This window comes from Sarcophilus harrisii, chromosome 2 (assembly GCF_902635505.1).
Source record: "Sarcophilus harrisii chromosome 2, mSarHar1.11, whole genome shotgun sequence".
Taxonomy (NCBI): Eukaryota; Metazoa; Chordata; class Mammalia; order Dasyuromorphia; family Dasyuridae; genus Sarcophilus; species Sarcophilus harrisii.
This window is the reverse complement of record NC_045427.1, coordinates 31330473-31350634: the sequence shown is the minus strand read 5'-3', so window position 1 is coordinate 31350634 and position 20162 is coordinate 31330473. Positions and strand designations below refer to the sequence as shown.

Genomic DNA, 20162 nt, shown 5'->3' with positions numbered 1-20162 from the left:
CCTTGGTCTTCTCTAGGGAGAGCTCACCTATTCTAAGAAAGCACTTTCTAGCTCATTCCTTGTACTTATCTTCAGGCTTTCTAACAGGCTGCTTCCCCTGGTACCCACAGGCTACTTCTCCTCCCACAAAGCCATACACAATTATTGTCTCGCCTTAAGCAAAGTTAGACGACCTGACTGGTTCATCCCCCAGCTTCTTTCTATTCAGGTCAAACAGCTGGACCCAACACTGAGAGGCCCCAGGGGAAACAAAGTTCGAGTGCAGCCCAGGCCTTGTTCCCATGGAGCTCCCAGGCTAATACTACCTTTGGTCTCTGAACCATGAAGTTGAGGCCCAATCAGAACACCCCTACTTGCACTTGCTACCCTCTAAAACAAAACCACCAGCCCTTTATCTCTTTTACTTTTCTTTGTCAAATTTCTTATTCTATTCAATTTGCAGGATTCAGGAGAGGAGTCTCATTTTGTAGGCAAGGAAACAAAGGGCCAAAGAAAACAAAATTTCTTGAAGCTCTTCTTATATCTTCTGGAGAGCAGCCCTAACAAGCTCCAGAACATCACTGGCTACCGATTCTACCTCTGGATTCTCTATCTCACCTTTGCAGCTCTCCACAATCTGGCCCTTTCCAACACTGTATATTAAACACTTCTAATATGAACCCAAGTCCTAAGATTGCAATCATTCTCCTGCTATGCACAGGCAAGCATGTGCTATTTCTAATGTGCTGTATTGTATAGGCTCACTCTGCTCCAGGGTCATCCCCACACACCAACAATACAATCTAAATTCAATTTTCCTTCAAGGCATGACACAAATTTCACCTTTTCTACCAAGTTACCTCTGTACCACTCAGAGAACACCCAGAAATCACTAGCTAGTCAGTGCAGATGAGAAAGCTATAGACAAAATGACCTCAAATTTCTGCCAATTCTTGACACTTATGATCTGATTATAACCTCCATTAATTCTTCCTTCCTCTGACATCATTCATTAACTTCCTTCATTCACTTTAACTGTGGCAGTCACAGAATTACCCAGAAAGGCAATCATTCCGAAGTTCAGAGGGGGCCCCATACTCTATATTCCTCTTCTACACACATCCAAAGAAGGCAGGAGGGGGTCAAGAATACACAATTGGGCAAATACCTACACAGAGCAATGATATCCTGGAGGATGGGCCCCAGGAGCCCACCCATTTTAGGTTCCATAAACCAACATAGGTTTCATATTTTATAGTCTAGAAAATTATGAGGAAGACCTGACAGATTTCAAGAGTCAGACTTAAATCCTAGATTTTAAATAGATACATGAAGTTAAAATAAACTATTTTAGGCAAGGTAAAAATCCTAATTAAAATATTTTCTGAATTTCATTTACTGTCAACTAACAAGAAACAAATGTATTTTGAGTTATTTTCCCTTACATGCTCAGCAATCAAGTGAGGTAGCCAGCTAATTGCAAATATCTAGTATTCCTTCCCAAATCAGGACAAGGAGAATATAAACCACTAAAGATTTTTAAAGGTTTTTTTACTCACTATTGCTGGCCACTGCACAATCTCAGCAGACTTTCGTTCAGCCAAAACCAGGTTATGTTCTACTAAAAATGCCTTCCTTTGGAGACTATAGACTTCTATCCATCTTCTTTTCTTCCATGATTCTCCGTCAAACTCCACACATACCTAGCACAGAAGGAGAATAGAGAAAGAGAAAATGCAATTCAAACAGTAATATGCAAACCAGGCAACAGAGAAAGACACCACCCCGCCCCCACGTTTACTGGCCCCAAGCCACAACCTCAGATACAGAATTTTCTCTTTATTTTTCTCTGTCCTTTGATCATTCTGTAATACTCTATCATGTCTCCCTGATCATGATGAGAATAAGGAAAGTAAACCAGGCTTTTTGGTCTGCAAAACCTTCAAATCAGGGGAAATAACTACAGGTCACTTCAAGTTAATTAAATGAAAAAAAGTATAGTCCTACGAGCTACAAGTTAAGATTATGAAATTTCCCCAGGACTTTCTATACTCCTTGAGACTACTGGCCAACACCACCTTTCTTCCTCCCTCAGTCCTAGCATAATCATATGGTCTATAACAGGAGTTGGAAATGCTGAAGCAAACCTGCACATCCTCACAAATCTAACTGCCAATGATTTTACGAGAGCACTGGCTCTGAGACTGTCTGCCACTGCCGAGCTGTGACTGAACAAATCACACCTAAGTGAAGAGCCTCTCTGCTCATGATCTCAAGTTCCCTCAGCTACAAAAAGTGCAATGGTGATTTGCACCATCTCTGGAATCGGGAGGGCCCAAGAATTTGAGCCAGACAAAGCAGGGGCTTCAGCTTCTGGTAAGGGCTGATAAAAGACTTGCTAGTGTGAAGGAGGAGCTGGCTAGTTTATGGAAAACTACCTCCGGTGGTAGGCTTGGCTGAACTGTTTTGTTTTTCTACTTCATTTAAGGGATGGCACTGGGAGGAGGGGATGTGGGGGAAAGGAGAAGCTTGGTATTGATCTAAAAAAATTTTTTTAAATAAAATACTTGTTTTATTGGTGAGTAAAGTTCTGAAAAACATGTGAGCCCATTATTATTACTCCATAGCAAATTACTGTAAGGATCAAACCAAATGTAGGTTATCAAATGCCTCATAAAGACTTTAAAACCCTATATAAATGATAATTATTATTTTTAAAAGACTAGCTAGTTAAGAGTGTAACTTAAATCCTCTGTACCAATTTCCTCCTCTGTAAAAAGGAAAGGCATTGGATGAAATGACCTGTCAAGTCCCTTCTAGCTCTATGTATGATGCTTCTTCTGAATCAAACATTGTGAAAACACTTAATTTAGGAACCCTAGAGAGACTTCAAAATAGAAGTCATATGATTTACAGATCGAAGGGCTGGAAAGGATGGCAGAGGCCAACTCACTCATTTTCCAGCTGAGTAACTGAGGCTCAGAAAGATTAAGGGACTTGGCTGGAGCCACAGTTATTAAGTGACTGGGGCAGGACTTGATACCGTGCCTTTTAGTCTAATCCATGGTCTCATAGGTAAGAGAACTGGAGTTTACTCTATTCCCTAATAAATTTCTAATCATTAGTTTAGAAGGTATGGCAAAAATTTGAAAATTTTAGACCTGAAAAAGACCTCAAAAAAAAAAAAAAAATCCCCTAACCAAATCTTATTTCAAGGTTAAAAATTAAGCACTTGTAGATACCGTTTAGCCAGTCAGGTCAACTCAGTAGTGTGTGAAATAGCACAAAAGTCAACCTCTGTCTTTTTTCAATTCTACAATAATGGAAAGCTTAAGTTAGGAGTTAAAAACAGACTGGTATTGGGGCAGCTAGGTAGTGCAATGGTTAGAGAGCATCAGCTCTGAAGTCAGGAGGACCCGAATTCAAATCTGACCTCAGACACTTAGCACACTTCCTAGCTGGGTGACTCTGGGCAAGTGTCACTTAATCCCAACTGCCTAAGGGAGGGGGAAAAAACCAGGGTGGTGTTTCATCAACAATGGTGTAAGAAAAATGCTCCAAAATAATAATGAGAAAAGCAAGTTATAACAACAACAACAACAAAAACCAACAAGCACTAATTAAACACCTACCAAGTACCAGGCACTATGTAAGGCCCAAGAGATGCTGACAAAAAAGGCAACTGTCCCTTCAGAGCTGACATTCCTTTACAAAACACCACCTAGGCTTAAGTAGGTCTCCCACAATCAGCCTTTCTGACCACTCGTTCTACAGCCCCATCCTATTTCAGAACTCCCCATCACCTTCCACCTAAACAATTACAATAACCTCCAAACTGTTCTTGCTGCCACCATTCTCTCCCCAGTCCAATCTATCTTCCCCTCCAGGTGCCGAAGTGATTTTCCTAGAATGTAGACCTGCCAATGGCCGGGAACACCTACACAAATCCCAGGCTCCCTAATTACTTCCAGGATCAAATATGCCTTTGGCATTTGGAGCCTTTCAGAAGTGGATCCCAACCCTAACTTTTGAAACTTATTCTCATCACAACACTGTACATTCCACTTAAAGAACTTCTTGTTCTTCGTACAAGACACTCCATATCTAGTCTACATCTTTTTCAACTACTCCACAGCCTTCTTTCTATATTGTACTTCTATATGTACACATCTCCCCATCCCTTAGCTAGACTGTAAACTTAAAATAAACAGACTATTGCATTTTTGTCTTTATATCCCTAGCACCTAGCAGAACATCAAGTAAAGATGGAGCTTAAAAATTAAAGGGTTTTGAAGGCACTGAGATGGAAGATGGCTAGATCATAAATAGGTCAGAATAACTGAAATGGGTGTATGAAAGGAAACAATGTACAATAAATCTGGAAAGGTAGGTTGGAAGATGATTGTGAAGGGTTTTAACTGTCATACAGATAGATAGCCAAGATAGATTACATAGATACGCACATGTCCATGACAAAAAGGTAAAATTCACTTCACAAATCCAAAGATCCAAGATTTTAGGACAAGAAATCACTATCTGACAAATCTGAAAGTAGTTCAACATCTTACACCATATACCTGAGATATGGTCAGAATGGGTACATGATTTAGACATGAAGAGTTGATAAAAGAGGCAAATTGGGGAAGTATGGAAAATTTTAATGGTCAGATTGATTGATAAGGGAAGAATTTATGACCAAACAAGAAATAGAAAGTTTTATGGGATGTAAAATAATTAATTTTAATTATATCAAACTTAAAAAATTTTTACTCAAATAAAATCAATGCAGCCAAGCTTAGAAGGAAACTGGGGGGGGGGGGGGGGGAGAAGAAGGGGGAGAGGGAATTTACAAATTTCTCAAATAAAGAGCTCATTTCTCAAAAATGCAGAGAAACGAATCAATTTTATAAAGAATTAATTTCCCAAATAATAAAAATATATGAAAAGGCATCTTTTTTCAAAGAAATCAAAGCTGTCACATGAAAAAAAAAATGCTCTAAATCACTACAGAAATCCAAGTTAAACTACTAAGGAACTACTTAATTCCTACCATAATGCCAATTGAAGAAAAGGAAAATGAGAAATGTTGGAGGGGATATGTTGATAGAGTTGTTAACTGATCCAACAATTCTGCAGAGCAATTTGGAACTATGCCCAGAAAACTAAGACTATGCAAACTCTATGACCCAACAATTCTACTGCTAGGTCTACAGTGAAATTTAAAAAAAAAAAAAAAAAAAGACACAAGAATACATATTCTTATAGCAGCACCATGGTGGCAAAGAATTAGAAATTGAAGGGATGCCCAGCAATCAAGGAATGACCAAACAAGTTGTGGTAGATGATTGTGATAAGAATACTACTAGACAAAGCAGGATGGCCTCAGAAAAACCTGGGAAAACTCAGATGAAGTGAAGCAAAATGAAATGAGAACAATGAAGATAACATAGTACACAATAACAGCAATCCTGTACGATGATCAAGAATGACTTGGCCATTCTCAGTAATACAATTATCCCAGGACAATTTTGAAGGACTTATGATGAAAAATGCTACCCAGAGAAAGAACCGAGAGTCTCAATGAAAACTGAAGTAAATATATATATTTTTTAATTTTATTATTCTTGAGGATTTTTTTTTTTGGGGGGGTCTGCATTTTCTTTTGCAACATGGCTAATATGGAAAAGTTTTGCATGACTACATATTTATAGTTTATATCAAATTGCTTGCTTTCTCAAGAGGATGGGAAGCAGAGAAGGAAAGAATTGTAAAGTCAACAATTTTTTTTTAAAGAATATTAAAATCAAAACAAATAAAAAGAATATTGAAATTTTTAGTTTCCATGTAATTGAGAAAAAGATTAAAGAAAAAATTCCATTCATCAGGAGAATGACAAAGTCAGGCCTGCAGCTTTTCTTTTAGACTCACTTTGTGTCAGCCGATAAAAGATGGATTAGAAAGGAGAGAGTCTTTGAGCAAAGGAGCTCAGGAAGCTTACAAGGCAAAAACTGACCTGAACTAGAATGTTGGCGATGTCAGTAGAGAGGAAATAGATCTAAGAGCTATTGTAGAGGTAGAATCAATAAAATCTGGCAAGCTGATTATGTAGGTAGGAGAGATGAGTCAAGGATGACTCAGAGGTTGTGAACTTTTGTAACTATAAAATGGTTCATGTCTTCAACAGAAAACAGGAACGTTTGTGGGTGAAATAAACAATTCCGTTTTGTAGTTTTCCCTATGGCATATCCAGTTTGCAATGATCAATATAGACCATTGGTGATATGGAACTGGAAATGATTGTTGTTAAATGACTGGTATTTATCTAGGAGAAAAAAGAAATGCCAAAAACAGTAATGGGGGTATGGGAATAGGAAGAGATTTTGGTGACCATCTAAGTCCAAATTTATCCAAGGGCTGTCACCTGGGAACATGAATTAGAATTTCACCTTGTGAAAAGGAGTCACAAGTGGAAAAACTTTATAAGCTCAGCTCTATACCAATGAAATTCCCGATTTAGAACCAACCTACTCTGGAGGTGGAAGAATAATTTTAAATCTTAAGTGATAAGAGACAAGTAACACAATTCTAGCATACATATACAATTTAAGGGAAGAATTTTTTATGGTACTAATTTAAAAAAAATATTAAAATACAATTTTAAAAAATCTTCTGCAGTGTCAAAATCCTGCTGAAAAGTCAAAAAAGCCTTTGTATTTAGCTTTGGATCCAGTTGAACATACTAGAATGAGGTATAGAAAGAACACTAGAAGGGTCAGGAGACCTGGATTCTAGGCTTAATTCTACCTTTAATTGTAAATTATGACATTTCTCTGGACCTTAGCATCACTTGTAAAATGAAGGAAGCTGGACTAGAAATTACATATGGCATCTGAGTATCTCCCTAAAATATATTTTACATTATTTTATTAAAGTATTACCATAAAAAGAAAGAAAATGGATAACCAGGCAAATGTCAGGACACAGTCATGGAACCAACAACCTGTAACTAGAGAGAAATGAGTACCGTTACTCAAAGGAAATAAACGAGGCACACAGTGGATACGAACAGGCAGCAGCATTTATGGAGGAGTTTAAAATAATATTAAGGCAACATATGACAGGATTAAAAGCTGCACAGAAGGCATCCAGGCAAAGATTAGAGAGAGGAAATATGCAAACTGATGACATGCCCGTCCTAGAAATGACTTTAGGAAATTGATACAAACTTCGAAGGGGTATTTTTGATCATGTTTAGAGAGAAGAACAAGCAGGATTTTCCCAACAATATTGTGCAGCAAACCTCATATGATTCAGTAATACTTGGCTTAGAAAACACCTAACTTTACAAAAATAAGTATTTGATTTGGCAGAGCAAGACTCTCTTAAAAAAAAAAAAAAAAAAAAAAAAAGGCAAAAAGCCTCCAAAGATATAGCTGAGAGAGCTTTGTCCAGACAATCCTGATTGTTCTATCAAATTAAGATATAAAATAGTAAGATATAGAGGGATACAGACAGTTTCTGCCCTCAAGGAGCTTACAAGGAAGCTGTATAGCCGCTTTACTACAGGCAAAATAAGATGAATTTGCCTAACAGGCACACACAGCCAAAGTCCTGCATCATAAATTTCCCTGTATGGGACGATTCTGTTGCTCACCTCCTGACTCCCACCACCAATCCCAGCTGTTTGTAGATGACTTCTGACCAGCTGAATCAAATCCCAGAACATTCTAAAGATCTACAATCACTAACAACTCTTGTCTGACCTAGCTGTCATAAAGAGGAAAAAATGGATAAAGTGTTTAGAGTATGATAAATAGCTGGATGGACAAGCCACTGAGTTGTTCCCAGTAGCAAATAAAGACAGAGAGCTACGTCTAAACACACACACACACACACACACACACAGATGGAAAATGAATTGAGCCTAAAACTAAATAGGTGGAAGACTAGGCTAGCCTTCAGGAAACATCACAGCCCTCCAAATGGTCCCAAATCACCTTCTCAAAAGTCTAAATTTAGCAACAATATTCTTCCACTGATGCTATAAGAGGCCAAGGAGGGGTCAGGGAGGGGTGTGGGGTACTCTAAACAGCAATAATGAAGCCCATGATAGGTGTGAGCAACTTGCCAAAGTACTGTTTAAGACAAACAGCTAAGGAATAGAAGAATGGCTCATAATGGGAACTGAAGAGGCAGGTCATGTAGAAAACCAAGGTATAAATGATATACAACAATTTCACAGAATCTAATGGTACTCTAGTCCCTCCTATATCACGGATAGGGTGCAGCTTCTAGGAGATATACAGCAGTAATCCTGAGGCCCCCAAGCCTTAGGAGTGCTATTGTCCTAACAATCTGTCAAATCTGTTGGTCAGTGATAAAGGGTTTCTGAGATATAGCAGTGACATTAACAACCTTATCTCTTGTCTTTTCCAATAAATTTATCTTCTTGCTCCTAGTTCTTTGCTAATCCTTTTACTTAATTATTTTGCTAATCCTTAGCCCATTATAAATCTTTGCCCCTTAACTGATAACAAACTGAGCTTCCGAATTCTTTCCCCATTCCTGCAAAACGGACCTGGGGCCCTTTAATTTTGCTGGGGTGTCTTTCACCCTCAACATCACTACCTTGTCATAGTGGAGGGACTTGAATAATTCAATCCAACTATGAGTTATGCCGTGCAAAGTTACCCAAGATGAAAAGGTCATAGTAGAGAGTCCTGACAAAAGGTGATCCACTGAAGAAGCCAAACTACTTTTATCTTTACAAAGAAAACCATGCAAAGTATTAAAATGATAAAAGATAAAGACACCACAAGATGGGACCCCAGGACAGAAAGTACCCAATATACTACTGGGGAAGAGCAGAGAGACATCTACAAGTAGTCCCAGAAAAAATGGGCCAAAGCAAAAAGCAGCTCAGCTGTGGTTGTGATTAAAGGAAAATTGATGCTGCACAAGATCAAGGTACTGCATTAGAACCTGGAATGTAAGATCTATGAACCAAGGTAAGCTGGATGGATTCAAATGGGAGATAGAAAGATTAAATATCAACATCTGGGGGTGAGTGATCTTAAATGGATGGGGGAATGGATAAGTAATTACAAATACTATGGTGGGTAAAAAACCCTTAGAAGAAATGGAGTAGCCCTTAGCACAAGGGTGTGAAAAGCAGAACTGACACAAATCCAAGACAAACTATTCAACATCACAGCAATACAAGTGTTTACATTACAATCACTGATGCTGAAGAGGTTAAAGGTGATCAATTTCATGAAAAACTACAACTACTTCTATAATTAACATCAAGAAAGACGTCATTCATCACAGGGAATTGAAATGTTTGCAATAACAGGCAAGTTTGGACTGAGTGTACAAAATGATGCACGGTAAATACTAAAGTTTTATCAAAATAACTCAGTCACAACAAAATAACTCTTTTTCACCTAAGAAGTGACCTCATCACATGGTCAATCCTGAAATTAAAATGATTCTACATTTTGCAGTCAAAGGTGGAGAGACTACAGTCAGTCAAAACAAGACCTGGAGCTGACAGTAGCACAGATCATGAACTCGTTATTGCAAAATTAGACTTGGAAAAAAGTCGGGAAAACCATCAGGCCATGTAAGTATAACTTAAATAATATGAATATGAAGGAAGTGATGAATAAATTTAAGGGATTAGATCTGATAGAGAGAGTACCTCTACCATGAAAAATCATGGACAAAGGTTAGCAACACTGCAAAGGAGACAACAAAAACACTCCAATAAAAAGATCAAGAAAACAAACTGGCTGTCTAATGAGGCTGAAAAAAAAGTGTAAAATAAAGGAGAAAAGGAAAGACATATGCAAGAGAACAGTGAGGTTTTCTCAAAGGAACAATGCAAAGAAATAATAAGAAAACCATAGAATGAGAAAGACTAGAGATCTCTTCAAGAAAATTAAAAGCTACCAAGAGGAAATTTCATATAAAAATGGGCATGATAAAAAGACAAATAGAAAGATATTAAGAGGTACCCCCAAAAAACTGAACTTAACTTCCCTAACATCCACAAGGGGATCTATAATCTACACAATCTACAATCTAAGAGCCAGACATTCTAGAGAATGAAGTCAAGTGAGCCCTAGGAAGAGCAGCCAACAATAAGACAGGTGAATGTGATGGAACACCCAGCTGACTTATTTAAAATCCTACAAGAAGATGCTGTCAAAGAGCTGCACTCGATGCCAGCAGATTTGGAAAACTCCACAGTGGTCAATGGATTGAAAAAAATAAAAAATCAGTGTATGTCCCAATTCTTGTGAAACTTGTCTTACTTTATTTTACATTAATTATTGAGAATTAGTTTGATTTAAAGGACAGTTTGACAACTTAACATTAGGAAGAGTAAATTCCCCATTTTGGGGGGCTACAGTTTGAACTCTTGTTGAACAGGAGAAGAAAAATCCCTAGAGTAATAAGATATTATGCCTCTCCAACCTGTAACTCACAGGTGCTTTACCAGAAAAGGACGATTGTTTTCTCAGCTATCACAAGTAATGGAAATCCCCTCCTATAAATCAAGCTAAAAGTAAACCCATTAGTTTACCAACTATCTAAAAGACCACTTTGCTCTATTACATCTCTGGCCACTGAGGAAGCTCAGGATCTCACTTATTGCCTCAGCTTCTCTTCATCACAGATTTTTATCACAACATCTTAAAGAAGGGCAATACCAGAAAATGTTCATTGTGCTCATTTCACATGGGAACAAGATTATACTCAAGATTCTGCAAGCTAGACTGCAGCAATGTTAACCAAGAATTACCAGAAGAGCAAGCTGGTTTTTGAAGAGACAGGGGAATTAGAAACCAAACTGCCAACCCTTTCTGTGCTATGGAGAAAGTAAACAATGCCTCTTGCTTCACTGATCAATCATACTACTGTGACTATATGGAGCAAAACAAAATATGGCAAAGAGTATGGCATCTACTCAAAAAGATGAGAGTAACAGATCAACTTCTCTCCTGAGGAACCTATATATCAGCCCAGAAATAAGTTAGGACTGAACATGGAACTGATTGACCTAAAACTAGAAAAGGAGTACAACAAAATTGTATCAAAGATCTAATCAAAATGCCAAGCTGGAAAATCAGAAGCCGGAATTGAGGTTGTCAGGAAAAATATCAACAAAAGCATTAATGCAGAAAATACCATTTTTATAAAGAAGGTAAAGAAGAATTAAGAAATCTCGATGAGGTTGAAAGAGGAGGGGGTAAAAGTTTTCTTGAAGGTTAACATCAAAAAAAAGACACTGCTTGAAAAGAAAGCCATGGTAAATCTGGACAGTATACTAAAAAACAGACATCACTTTTCCAGCAAAGGTCCTTAGAGTCAAAGCTATGGTTTTTCCATGCATTCCTGTGAGAGTTAGACTATAAGGAAAGTTGAGCGATACAGAACTAATGCTTTTGAACAATGAATGGACTTGTACTGGAGAAGACTTGAGAAAATCCCTTGGATGGCAAGGAGATCAAATCAGCCAATATTTAAATTCAGGTTATTCCCTGGAAGGTCAAATACTTAAGTCCAATGCAGGACTCGTTGGAAAGACTTGATGTTGGGAAAGACTGAAGGCGAAAGGGACAGCAAAGTCAGGCATCACTGAACTGAACAACCAAAAATGCCAAGAGAGTTTGAGTAAGGACGCCTAGCTCCTTGACTGGCCCAGCTAAGGCAGTTTTACTAAAAGACACAGACAAGAATCAAAACATAAGAAGGCATGGCTAGGTTGTAAGCTGCATTAATGGAAGGAATACCCATATGGAAGAAATCCCAGATCTACCCAGATACTAGTAAAATATCTTTAATTTACTTTGATTAGGAAAATGACATCAACTCCAAGTTATAGCAGAACAACAAACAGGGTCTTAGGTTAACTGAATTCCATCTTTAATAATTAAGGTTACTTTATGATGCATCAAAACTATTCATAAGAAAAAGCTGATAAGAAAATAAACCCTCTTAATATGACACAGTAAAATTAACAAAAAGTTTTCGACTAAGGAAACAGTACAGTTATTAAGACATTTAGAAAATCTGTCTAAAAGACAGATTAAGACATCTATTTTTACAGATAAGTAAACTGAGGTTAAGTGACCTCTTGGCTATACAATATTAATAGGACAAATAATTAGAGCTAAAATTACACATTATTTTTAAAATGTAAATATTTTAGATAAATCATATGCAAAATGGCTATCAGAAGGAAATGGAGAGGTGTGAACAGGCTGCACCTAAACAAGTACACTAGCAAAGGATGCCCAAGGAGATGACAGGCTGGCTGCCAGAAGGAAGGTTAACTGGACAGACCAGTTGCTTCTCTACTACATTCTTAATGAGGAAGGTCCCTAGGCACATTAAGTGAACTCACAGTGGCATCTTACAGGAGAACACTAACCAAAATGATACTGAATAGGCAAGCAAGGACGGGCAGCGATCTGTGCTACTGGAAAGAACACCTAAATCCATATGAACAACACAATTGCCGAGTATATGAAAATATTCTGAATATACATAAAAATGAGTAAGTGTACTGTTTGAAAATGTCATATCTAAAGTAATTTTATAGTTTAATCGAACAATATAGATTCTTAATAGCACACAATTCTTTTTGCTATCTTCACATTCAGTATCCAATCACTACTTGGCTTTTGGTGAATAGTGGTCATAGAGGCTTGACATAATACAAAACAGATTTCAAAATTACAAGAGATACTAATCTATATATCCTAACAGCCTAAATAAGACTAGTAAAAACCTTTTTAAATGTGGGGCATGCTTTTAAATTTCCAGGGTGTTTATCAGTCTGGTGAACAGATAAGAGAATAGACTTCCCAGATCGTTTATTTCCAGATTGTTTTTTAAATAAAGCTGCGTGCATAAATCACAAAAAGAATGCCTCAAAAATTGACAAGAAAAAGTATTAATAAAAAATCATAAAGATGTAGTTGAGATAAAAACTAAATTCTCAGAAAGAAATACCAAACGATCAGAAGAGAAAACTAGCTTTGGAAACAATAGGCCCTGGAATAGGATCAAATGACATGTGAGTCTTCCTGCTCTTAAATCTACCTATGACCAACTGAGCCCAGAATTCTGTCTCAAGGAGGACTCCAAGGGAGCAGTTTGTCCTATTAAATACTCAAAGGGGCCTAGGAGAGGCAGGTTTTTGAACTTGGATCAAGATTACCTCTGCCTCTCACTAGCTACTTGACCCCAGTCAGGTCACATCATTCTTCTAAGCTGGATTCTTCATCTGTTAAATGACAAAATTGGCCTCTGAAACCCCTTCCAATTCTAAGGATGATCTCATCAACTCAGAAGTTCCCTTTAACAATGCAAGATCACACAAAACTCATTTGTCTCTGAGACCCCTGTCCAAGTCTTCCCCAAAAGTTTGTCCGTCACCCATCAGGCGAGGGGCCTTCTCAATTTCTCCCAACTTATCAAGGATGCCTGTAGAGCCCTCAGGCTATCTGCATTTCACCCTTCTTGCTAACACACAATTCTCTAAGGACTAGACTAACTTTCTCCTCATATCACCATGGACCTCAGTGCAAAAAACGTTCTTCAGAGGCCCTGGAACTTGACATAGTTTTCCTGACATTCAACTTTTTATGTATTTTGCCAAACAGCCTAATTTCTTTTTACTCCTTGGGTTATTTAGAATCCTAAAAACATAATTATTTCTAATTTACACATAAATAAACTATGGCTTAAAGAAATTAAGTGATTGACCCACAATCACAATGTTAGTACTTGAACCAAGGTCTTTATCTCCAAAGCTAGTGTTTTTTTCTCTCTATTAGGGGGCTGGGCAATGAGGTTGGAGAGATATGACTCAAAATGTTATGGTAGTTAGGTGGCCCAGTGGATCAAGAACTGGGCTTGAAGTCAGGAAGCCCTAATTCAAATCTCCCTCAGCACCAGCTCTGGGACCAAGGGAAATTCATTCAAACCCTGCCTCCCTCAATTTTTTCATTAGTTTAAAAAAAAAAAAAAAAGGAAATAATGGCACTTGTCTCTCCCAGGGTTGTTCAAACAAATCTGTAAAGCACTTTTATCAATGCTACCGATTAAGTTTTTTTTTTTCCAGTAGTGACAGCTGCTGCTAATTCAAGCCCTCTCATCCTGCACTCCCTCCTTAATATGTAAATCTAGACATGGTCATTAAGTTTCTGGTATTTTGAAAAACTTTTATTGTATAAAATTAGCCCAAATATTCATATCAAAACTGGTATCACCATATTCAACCCAGTAAATTTGTCCAGCAATCTATTCAATGGTAACTCAACTCTCCTCTTGGTTGTTCCACCCATTTCCTGACAAAATTTCACCAATGAAAACCTAAGAACAATGACGAGTCCCTCCAGCAAACTGAATCCACCAAAACAGAAGGCTGAAAAGTTCAGGGAGCTCAACTGGCATCCAAGCGGAGTCATTCTTAGTATATTCTTGATATTTAATCAAGCGATCAAATCATTTTGATCCAAACAGATGAAACTCTTCTAAAGAAAGTCTACCTCAGGAGGCAGATGGGACACAGCAAATATGTTGGACCACTGACCTCTCTTTACATTCAATACACAACTTCAGAAAGGGATCTTAAACTAATTTTTCTTCCATACCAGAATAAAAAATGTTTTAGGAGACATATGCATAGATATAAAAGAGAAAAAAGTAAAACGTGAGGTATACTGCAAGACATGTGATTGATATAACCTAACCCTTTAAGAGGAGCCATGCCTTTGCTTCTAAAATCAGTCCTCCAACCAACTGCCCAAAGGGAATCTGTGCTTAAAACCCAGGTGGATCTTCTTGCCAAACTCTTCAATTCTTTGTAATCTGACTTCAAGTCTCAAAACTACTCCCTTCCATGTCATCAACGGCATCTTAACTGTCAATTTAATTTCCCAATCTTCCTACCCGCTAACCTCCTCCCTCCTGTATCCTCTTCATCAACTTTCCAGAATAACCTTAACTCTTCTCCTGGGTCTCCTCCTTCCCACCTGTCTCACTGCTTCTTCATTAGATTACCATCCATTTCACACCCCTAACTGAAGTCGGTCTTCCCCATTGGTAACTCCCCCCCCCCCCCCCCATGGATTTAACTCATCTCTATGCAGATGACTCACGTATCTAAATATATCCAGGCCCAGTTCCTCCCCAAGTTTAGTCCTTGCCCATAGGACATTTCAAACTGCATCTCCTGGAGAAACCCAAAACTCACCAAGTCCAAAACACATTCTCTTTCCTCAAAAAGCCTCCCCCTCCTTCCAGACCACCATTTCTGTCCAAGGTACCACCACCACACTCCCAATCTCCTAGGCTTGCAACTTTACCACAAGCCTGACCGCATGCTTGCATCGGGCCTTCGCCTCCTGCCAAGAGCCTCCCCGTTTCCTTCAGCTTCCCAATCAAGCTGCTTTTCCCCAACACCGCCCTCCCCATCGTAGCCTCCTATGGCCCCCAGGGTAAGCATGAACTCCTCCTCTACTTTTAAAGCTTTTCCTTCGAAACTGGCCCCGTCCTACCTTCCCCGACGTCTTTGGTCCGCGCCCGCCCCCCTCCAACACTTGGGGGCTCGACCAAGTCCACTTCTTTCTTATTCACTGTCCTTCTCCTGCGATGCGAGGGCTCCTCCCCAAGAAGACCGCTCGCCCGTCTGCTATGGGGAGCCTCACGGCCCCAGGCGCTATTGTTGTGACCGCTTTGCATTCGCCCACTCCACACTGGGGGGCACAAAACCGCGGTCCGGCGCGACCTGCGAGGGCCCGCCGCCACCTGCGAGGGCCCGCCGCCCAGGACCCTAGGTTACTTCCTTGGACCACCCCTCCCCGGAGCAGGACTGGCTCCGCGGGGGCTCGCTTCGGGACCCTCCGAGTGCCAGGTTCCAGAAGCGCTTGCTAACGTCGGAGGGGCCCCCAAGAACAAGCTTCCCTGGGACAGCCCTTCCGCGGCCGGCCCGCGCACGACGCGCTCTGTCTTTGAACCCGGCCCGGCGACAGGAGCGACTTCTCCGCGACTGGCCCCCATCCCTCGTGGCCGCTCTAACTTCCCTGGCACCGAGTCGGTCTCGAGCGCCATTTCGCCAGCCAGGGGCGGGGGGAGCGCGCTCCGGGGGGCCAGAAGCCCCCTCCGCAGGGGGGCCAGAAGCCCCCTCCGCAGGGGCCCCAGGAAGCCGGCGAGGCCCCGGGCGAGCTCTCCGCGCACAAAGGACTCTTTGTTGGCACAATGGCTGCGCTCCCGGGGGTTCCACGCTCCTTCCAGCCGACTGGTTCCATTAGCGAACGGCACTGGCCGCGGCGGCGAGCCCCGGGGTGCCCCGTGCCCCCAAACGCGGGCACCACCGCGCCCACCCCGGACAGCTCCACCCACGCGGAGCCTCAACCTATACAGGCAGGCCCCCACCCCTGACCCGCCATATATGGACAAGCGCCCACCCCAACCCCGCCAGCCCGGGCAAGCCCCGCCTCCCAAAAGTCACGCTTGCCCTCCAACACGCCTCCGAAGTTTACCTGCGGCCCCCCCCCCCCCCCCAGAAGCGTCCTCCGCGCGAGGAGGCCCCCCGCCGCGGCGCGGGCCCCGCCCCCCTGCCCCCCGCGCGCCCTCACCTTCAGGTCCTTCTTGGTCACGTCGATGTGGGACACGGCGCGGATGGTGCCCGACACCCAGGGCCACTCGTCCACGCGCTCCACCTCGAAGCTGTGGCCGCTGCCCCCGCACTCCTTGGAGGCCGACACGCTCAGGAACCTCTTGCCGACCAGCACCGGCCAACTTTCCCCGAGCGTGAGCACCATGTCGGCGGTGGGCGGGCGGGCGGGCGCTCGCGGGGGGCGGGCTCGGCTCGGCTCGGGCTCAGCCGCCGCCGCCTCCCTTTAAAGGAAAACAAGGGGGAGCAGGCGGGCGGGCGCGGGGGCGGCGGGCGCCCAGGAGGGAGGAGCGGGCCGGGGGGAGGGGAGGCGGCACCGCCCCCGCCCCGGGCGCCGCCCGGCCCACGCGGCCCCGCTCGCCGGGACGGCCTTTAAGGCGGCCCCGGGGGAGCCCCGGGGAGGCGGCCCAACCGCCCCGCCCTCGCACCCCGCCCTTTCCAGGCAGTCCCTCCCGCCCCACCCGGTCCCGGCCGAGCCCGGGCCCCGCCGGGGCTTTACCGGCCGGCGTCCCGCACTCTCGCCCTTCTCCGCGGCCTCTATGGGCCGTGCGCTCCGGGCTACCCCCGGCGCCCGAGGCTGGGCCGCTCAGCCGGCGTTCCTGCTCCGCGGACGGCGGCGCCTCCGACCGTGATCTCCCTCCGGCTCGGTCCAAACGCTCTAGCCAGACACGCACAGAGCCCGTGCCCGCCCTCTCCAGCCGCTGCTGCCGCTGATTGGCCAGCGCGAGGGGGATGGGCGGGGCCTCGGGGAGACTCGGCTTCTGCTATTGGTCGCCGATCCAGAGGCGTGGTGAAGGGGAAAACAATTCCTTGGCTCCCCCCCCCCCCTAGCGTCCCTCCCGCCCCCTCCCTTCCAACTCCAGTACGACCCCCCCCCTCCCGTCAGACTTACTGCGCGGAATCAGAAGATCCCTCCGCCGGCGGCCTATTCTTTCCCAACGGGGACCCGTGGACTATATAAAAGAGTTCCCCCCACAGAAGCGCTCAACTTTGCGGAAAGCGGAAAAGGAAGTCATGCTATCCCCAGGGAACAATCACCTGTAAAGTTTAGGGGACTAACGCCTTTTGCTCTTTAGGATCAAGGACGCTCCTCAGAGGGGCGGAAGGATCTTGGAGGGGGAGGGGAAGCCGCCGGGAGAGTTCTACGTGCGGTTCCAGGCGTACTCAGAGAGAGGGAGGAGTGAGTCGGCGGGGAGGGGCGGGACCAGCGCATAGACACCCGGCTCGTGAGGGCGGGGCCGGGACGCGAGCGGAGGCCGCTGAGCCAGGGGGCGTCCGGGAGCGCAGGCGCAGACCCAGCCTTTGGGTCTCGGAACGTGGACGGCCCGCCATCTTGAGCGAGATGAAGAATGGCCAAACCTTGGCGGGGCCTGCGGTGTTGGAAGGGCAGGGTCGCGCAGAAGTGAATCAGTTTAGCGTAAGGGGCTCGTTGGGGCCGCCAGAAAGGCGAAACCCTGGGAAGACTCGCCTCAGGCAGAAGAAACGGAGGGGCCGCGGCAGCGCCGGGAAGGCTTTGACTTTGAAGGACAAAGGAAGAGGCAGGGCCCGGCTGGCGCCTTGGAAGACCCCGCTTCTAAACATAAAGAACTAATTAGCAGAGCATCTCGTCCTGTAGAAAAAGAGTGAAGCGCGCTAAGAAAATCAGAAGAAAATAACCTAGTACCTAATAAACTCGAGATAGGTTACTTGGAAGAACTCCCTATTTGACAGACTCCGGGAAAAGTTACGAATCTGGCGGAAATGAATTGCTGACCTATATTTTATACTCATGCCTCAATGCCCTCAAAATATTAATGGATAATATCCATTATTCGCAGCATTAACATAACATAAAAAAATTGATAAAGGACATTTTACATCTATGGGGGGGGGCAGTTTCTTAGTTGACAAAGAGAGAGAACTGATCATAAAAAGATCAAATAGATAATTTCACTGCATGATCTGAAACTTTTTGGGCGCACCGGAATCTGCAAAAGGAGCGATACTCATTCAAATAGAACTAAAACAAGACCGAAAGGGTGCCCTACAGTTAAAGGATATTTAACAAAAGAAGTATGGAACTATTAATGGAGACATGGAAAACTGTTCTAAATCACTTAAGAAACATTACCAGAAAAGTGTTAAAAATGGCAAAAACAGGCGATTTACCCTCAGAAAAGCAGTTATTGGTGCAGGTGATTTGTCCCATAGCGATTGAATAACAGAATTTCTATCTATCTCCTGACTCAGCCCAAAGATTTTGCCAATCCTTTGCCAAGGATTTCAGAGGAAAGGAAAGGATTGATAGGATAAAAATCTATTGGCTACAGCTAGTAAGAGAATTTGAAATATATGGAAAATGTAGTTAAAGGTTAAGTTTAAGCTCCCCATTAGATGTTAAATTCCATCATCTTTTTCTCTTAAGCAGTAAATCAACAATTTGAAAGTTGTCTCACTTTCGTTATCCTAAAAGTATAAAAAATAGATTCATGAACAGCGAACAGCAACAACAATAAAATCCTTGTTTAATATTGACATTAATTGTGACTCCCTAATGTAGATGTCTTATACCTTATACCTCCAAAGTAAGGATTCCCCTCTTCCCCCCAGGAAACTTACGGTAACGGGGTAAATAGAGTTCTCCAGCTTAAGTACTAAAATACTCTAAATTAGGGACAATAGTCAAGAATAAAAATGGAAAAAAAACTTTTAAAAGGTGGAATAAGAAAAGAACCTAAAACTAGATGTATGAGTTTGGGACTAAAAGCAACCCTCATCACATTTTAGCTTGATGACTTACATGAATCAGAAGACCTTAGATTTAATTTGAAAAGTCTTTAAAAGTCTCGAAGTGGAATGAGTCCAGAAAAACTTGTGTTGCAATTGGCTATGGGATTTTATTATACTCTCTAGATCATGTATAAAAGAATGAGTCGATAGATGGAATGGGAGTCTATCCAGAAATAGGAATATGTGTGGTTTTCGAGGACATTAACTACTACCATTGGAAGCTGGCATGGGAGAAGAGGCATTGGTTTCAGCCAGACTTACTGTCAATGTCTTAAATGTCACTTCAGGATTGGCTGGTGGTGGTGAGTGCACTGGCAGTCAAGGACAAAGATCCCACAGACTCATGGTACTTAGAGTACTCCTTAACACAACATATCATATTGCTTACAGTCTTGGGGAGCAGTGAAGGAAGAAAAGGAGGGAAAGAATAATTTGGAACTCAAAATCTTACAAAAATGAATATGGAAAACTATCTTTACATGTAATTGGAAAAAAAAATACTATTGGGTGTGGGGAGGGACACTCCATAAATAATACAAAGGGAGTTTCAGCTTTTAATTATCTCTCTTGTTCCCTAAGCTTGAGCCCATTCTCCCCAGGTTCTTCTGTACTTGTGGGAGATTATGCCACAGATATTGGGGTAATATTTGGCTCTTGTATCACCATACTAAGGTTGACTCACTAAACTGATTCTTAAGTGATGGTCTTGGAAGGAAGC

At 42.3% G+C, this 20162-nt stretch overlaps 1 protein-coding gene across 4 annotated transcripts in view; it reads right to left on the bottom strand.

The window, feature by feature from the left end:
* KDM3A (lysine demethylase 3A) overlaps nt 1-18432 on the bottom strand; it is a 64281-nt gene extending 45849 nt beyond the window's left edge. The window contains exons 1-3 of one of the 4 annotated variants that reach the window (XM_031949800.1): nt 17568-18432; nt 16638-16899; nt 1539-1682 (exon numbers count right to left, since the gene is read on the bottom strand). In XM_031949800.1, coding sequence (XP_031805660.1) covers nt 1539-1682; nt 16638-16823 — 330 coding nt within the window. In that variant the 5' untranslated portion in view covers nt 16824-16899; nt 17568-18432. Of the gene's footprint in view, nt 1-1538; nt 1683-15557; nt 15799-16637; nt 17468-17567 lie in introns of those variants that run through there. The other 3 variants (XM_031949799.1, XM_031949802.1, XM_031949801.1) reach the window with 3 other exon arrangements.
* Nucleotides 18433-20162: the final 1730 nt, after the last annotated feature.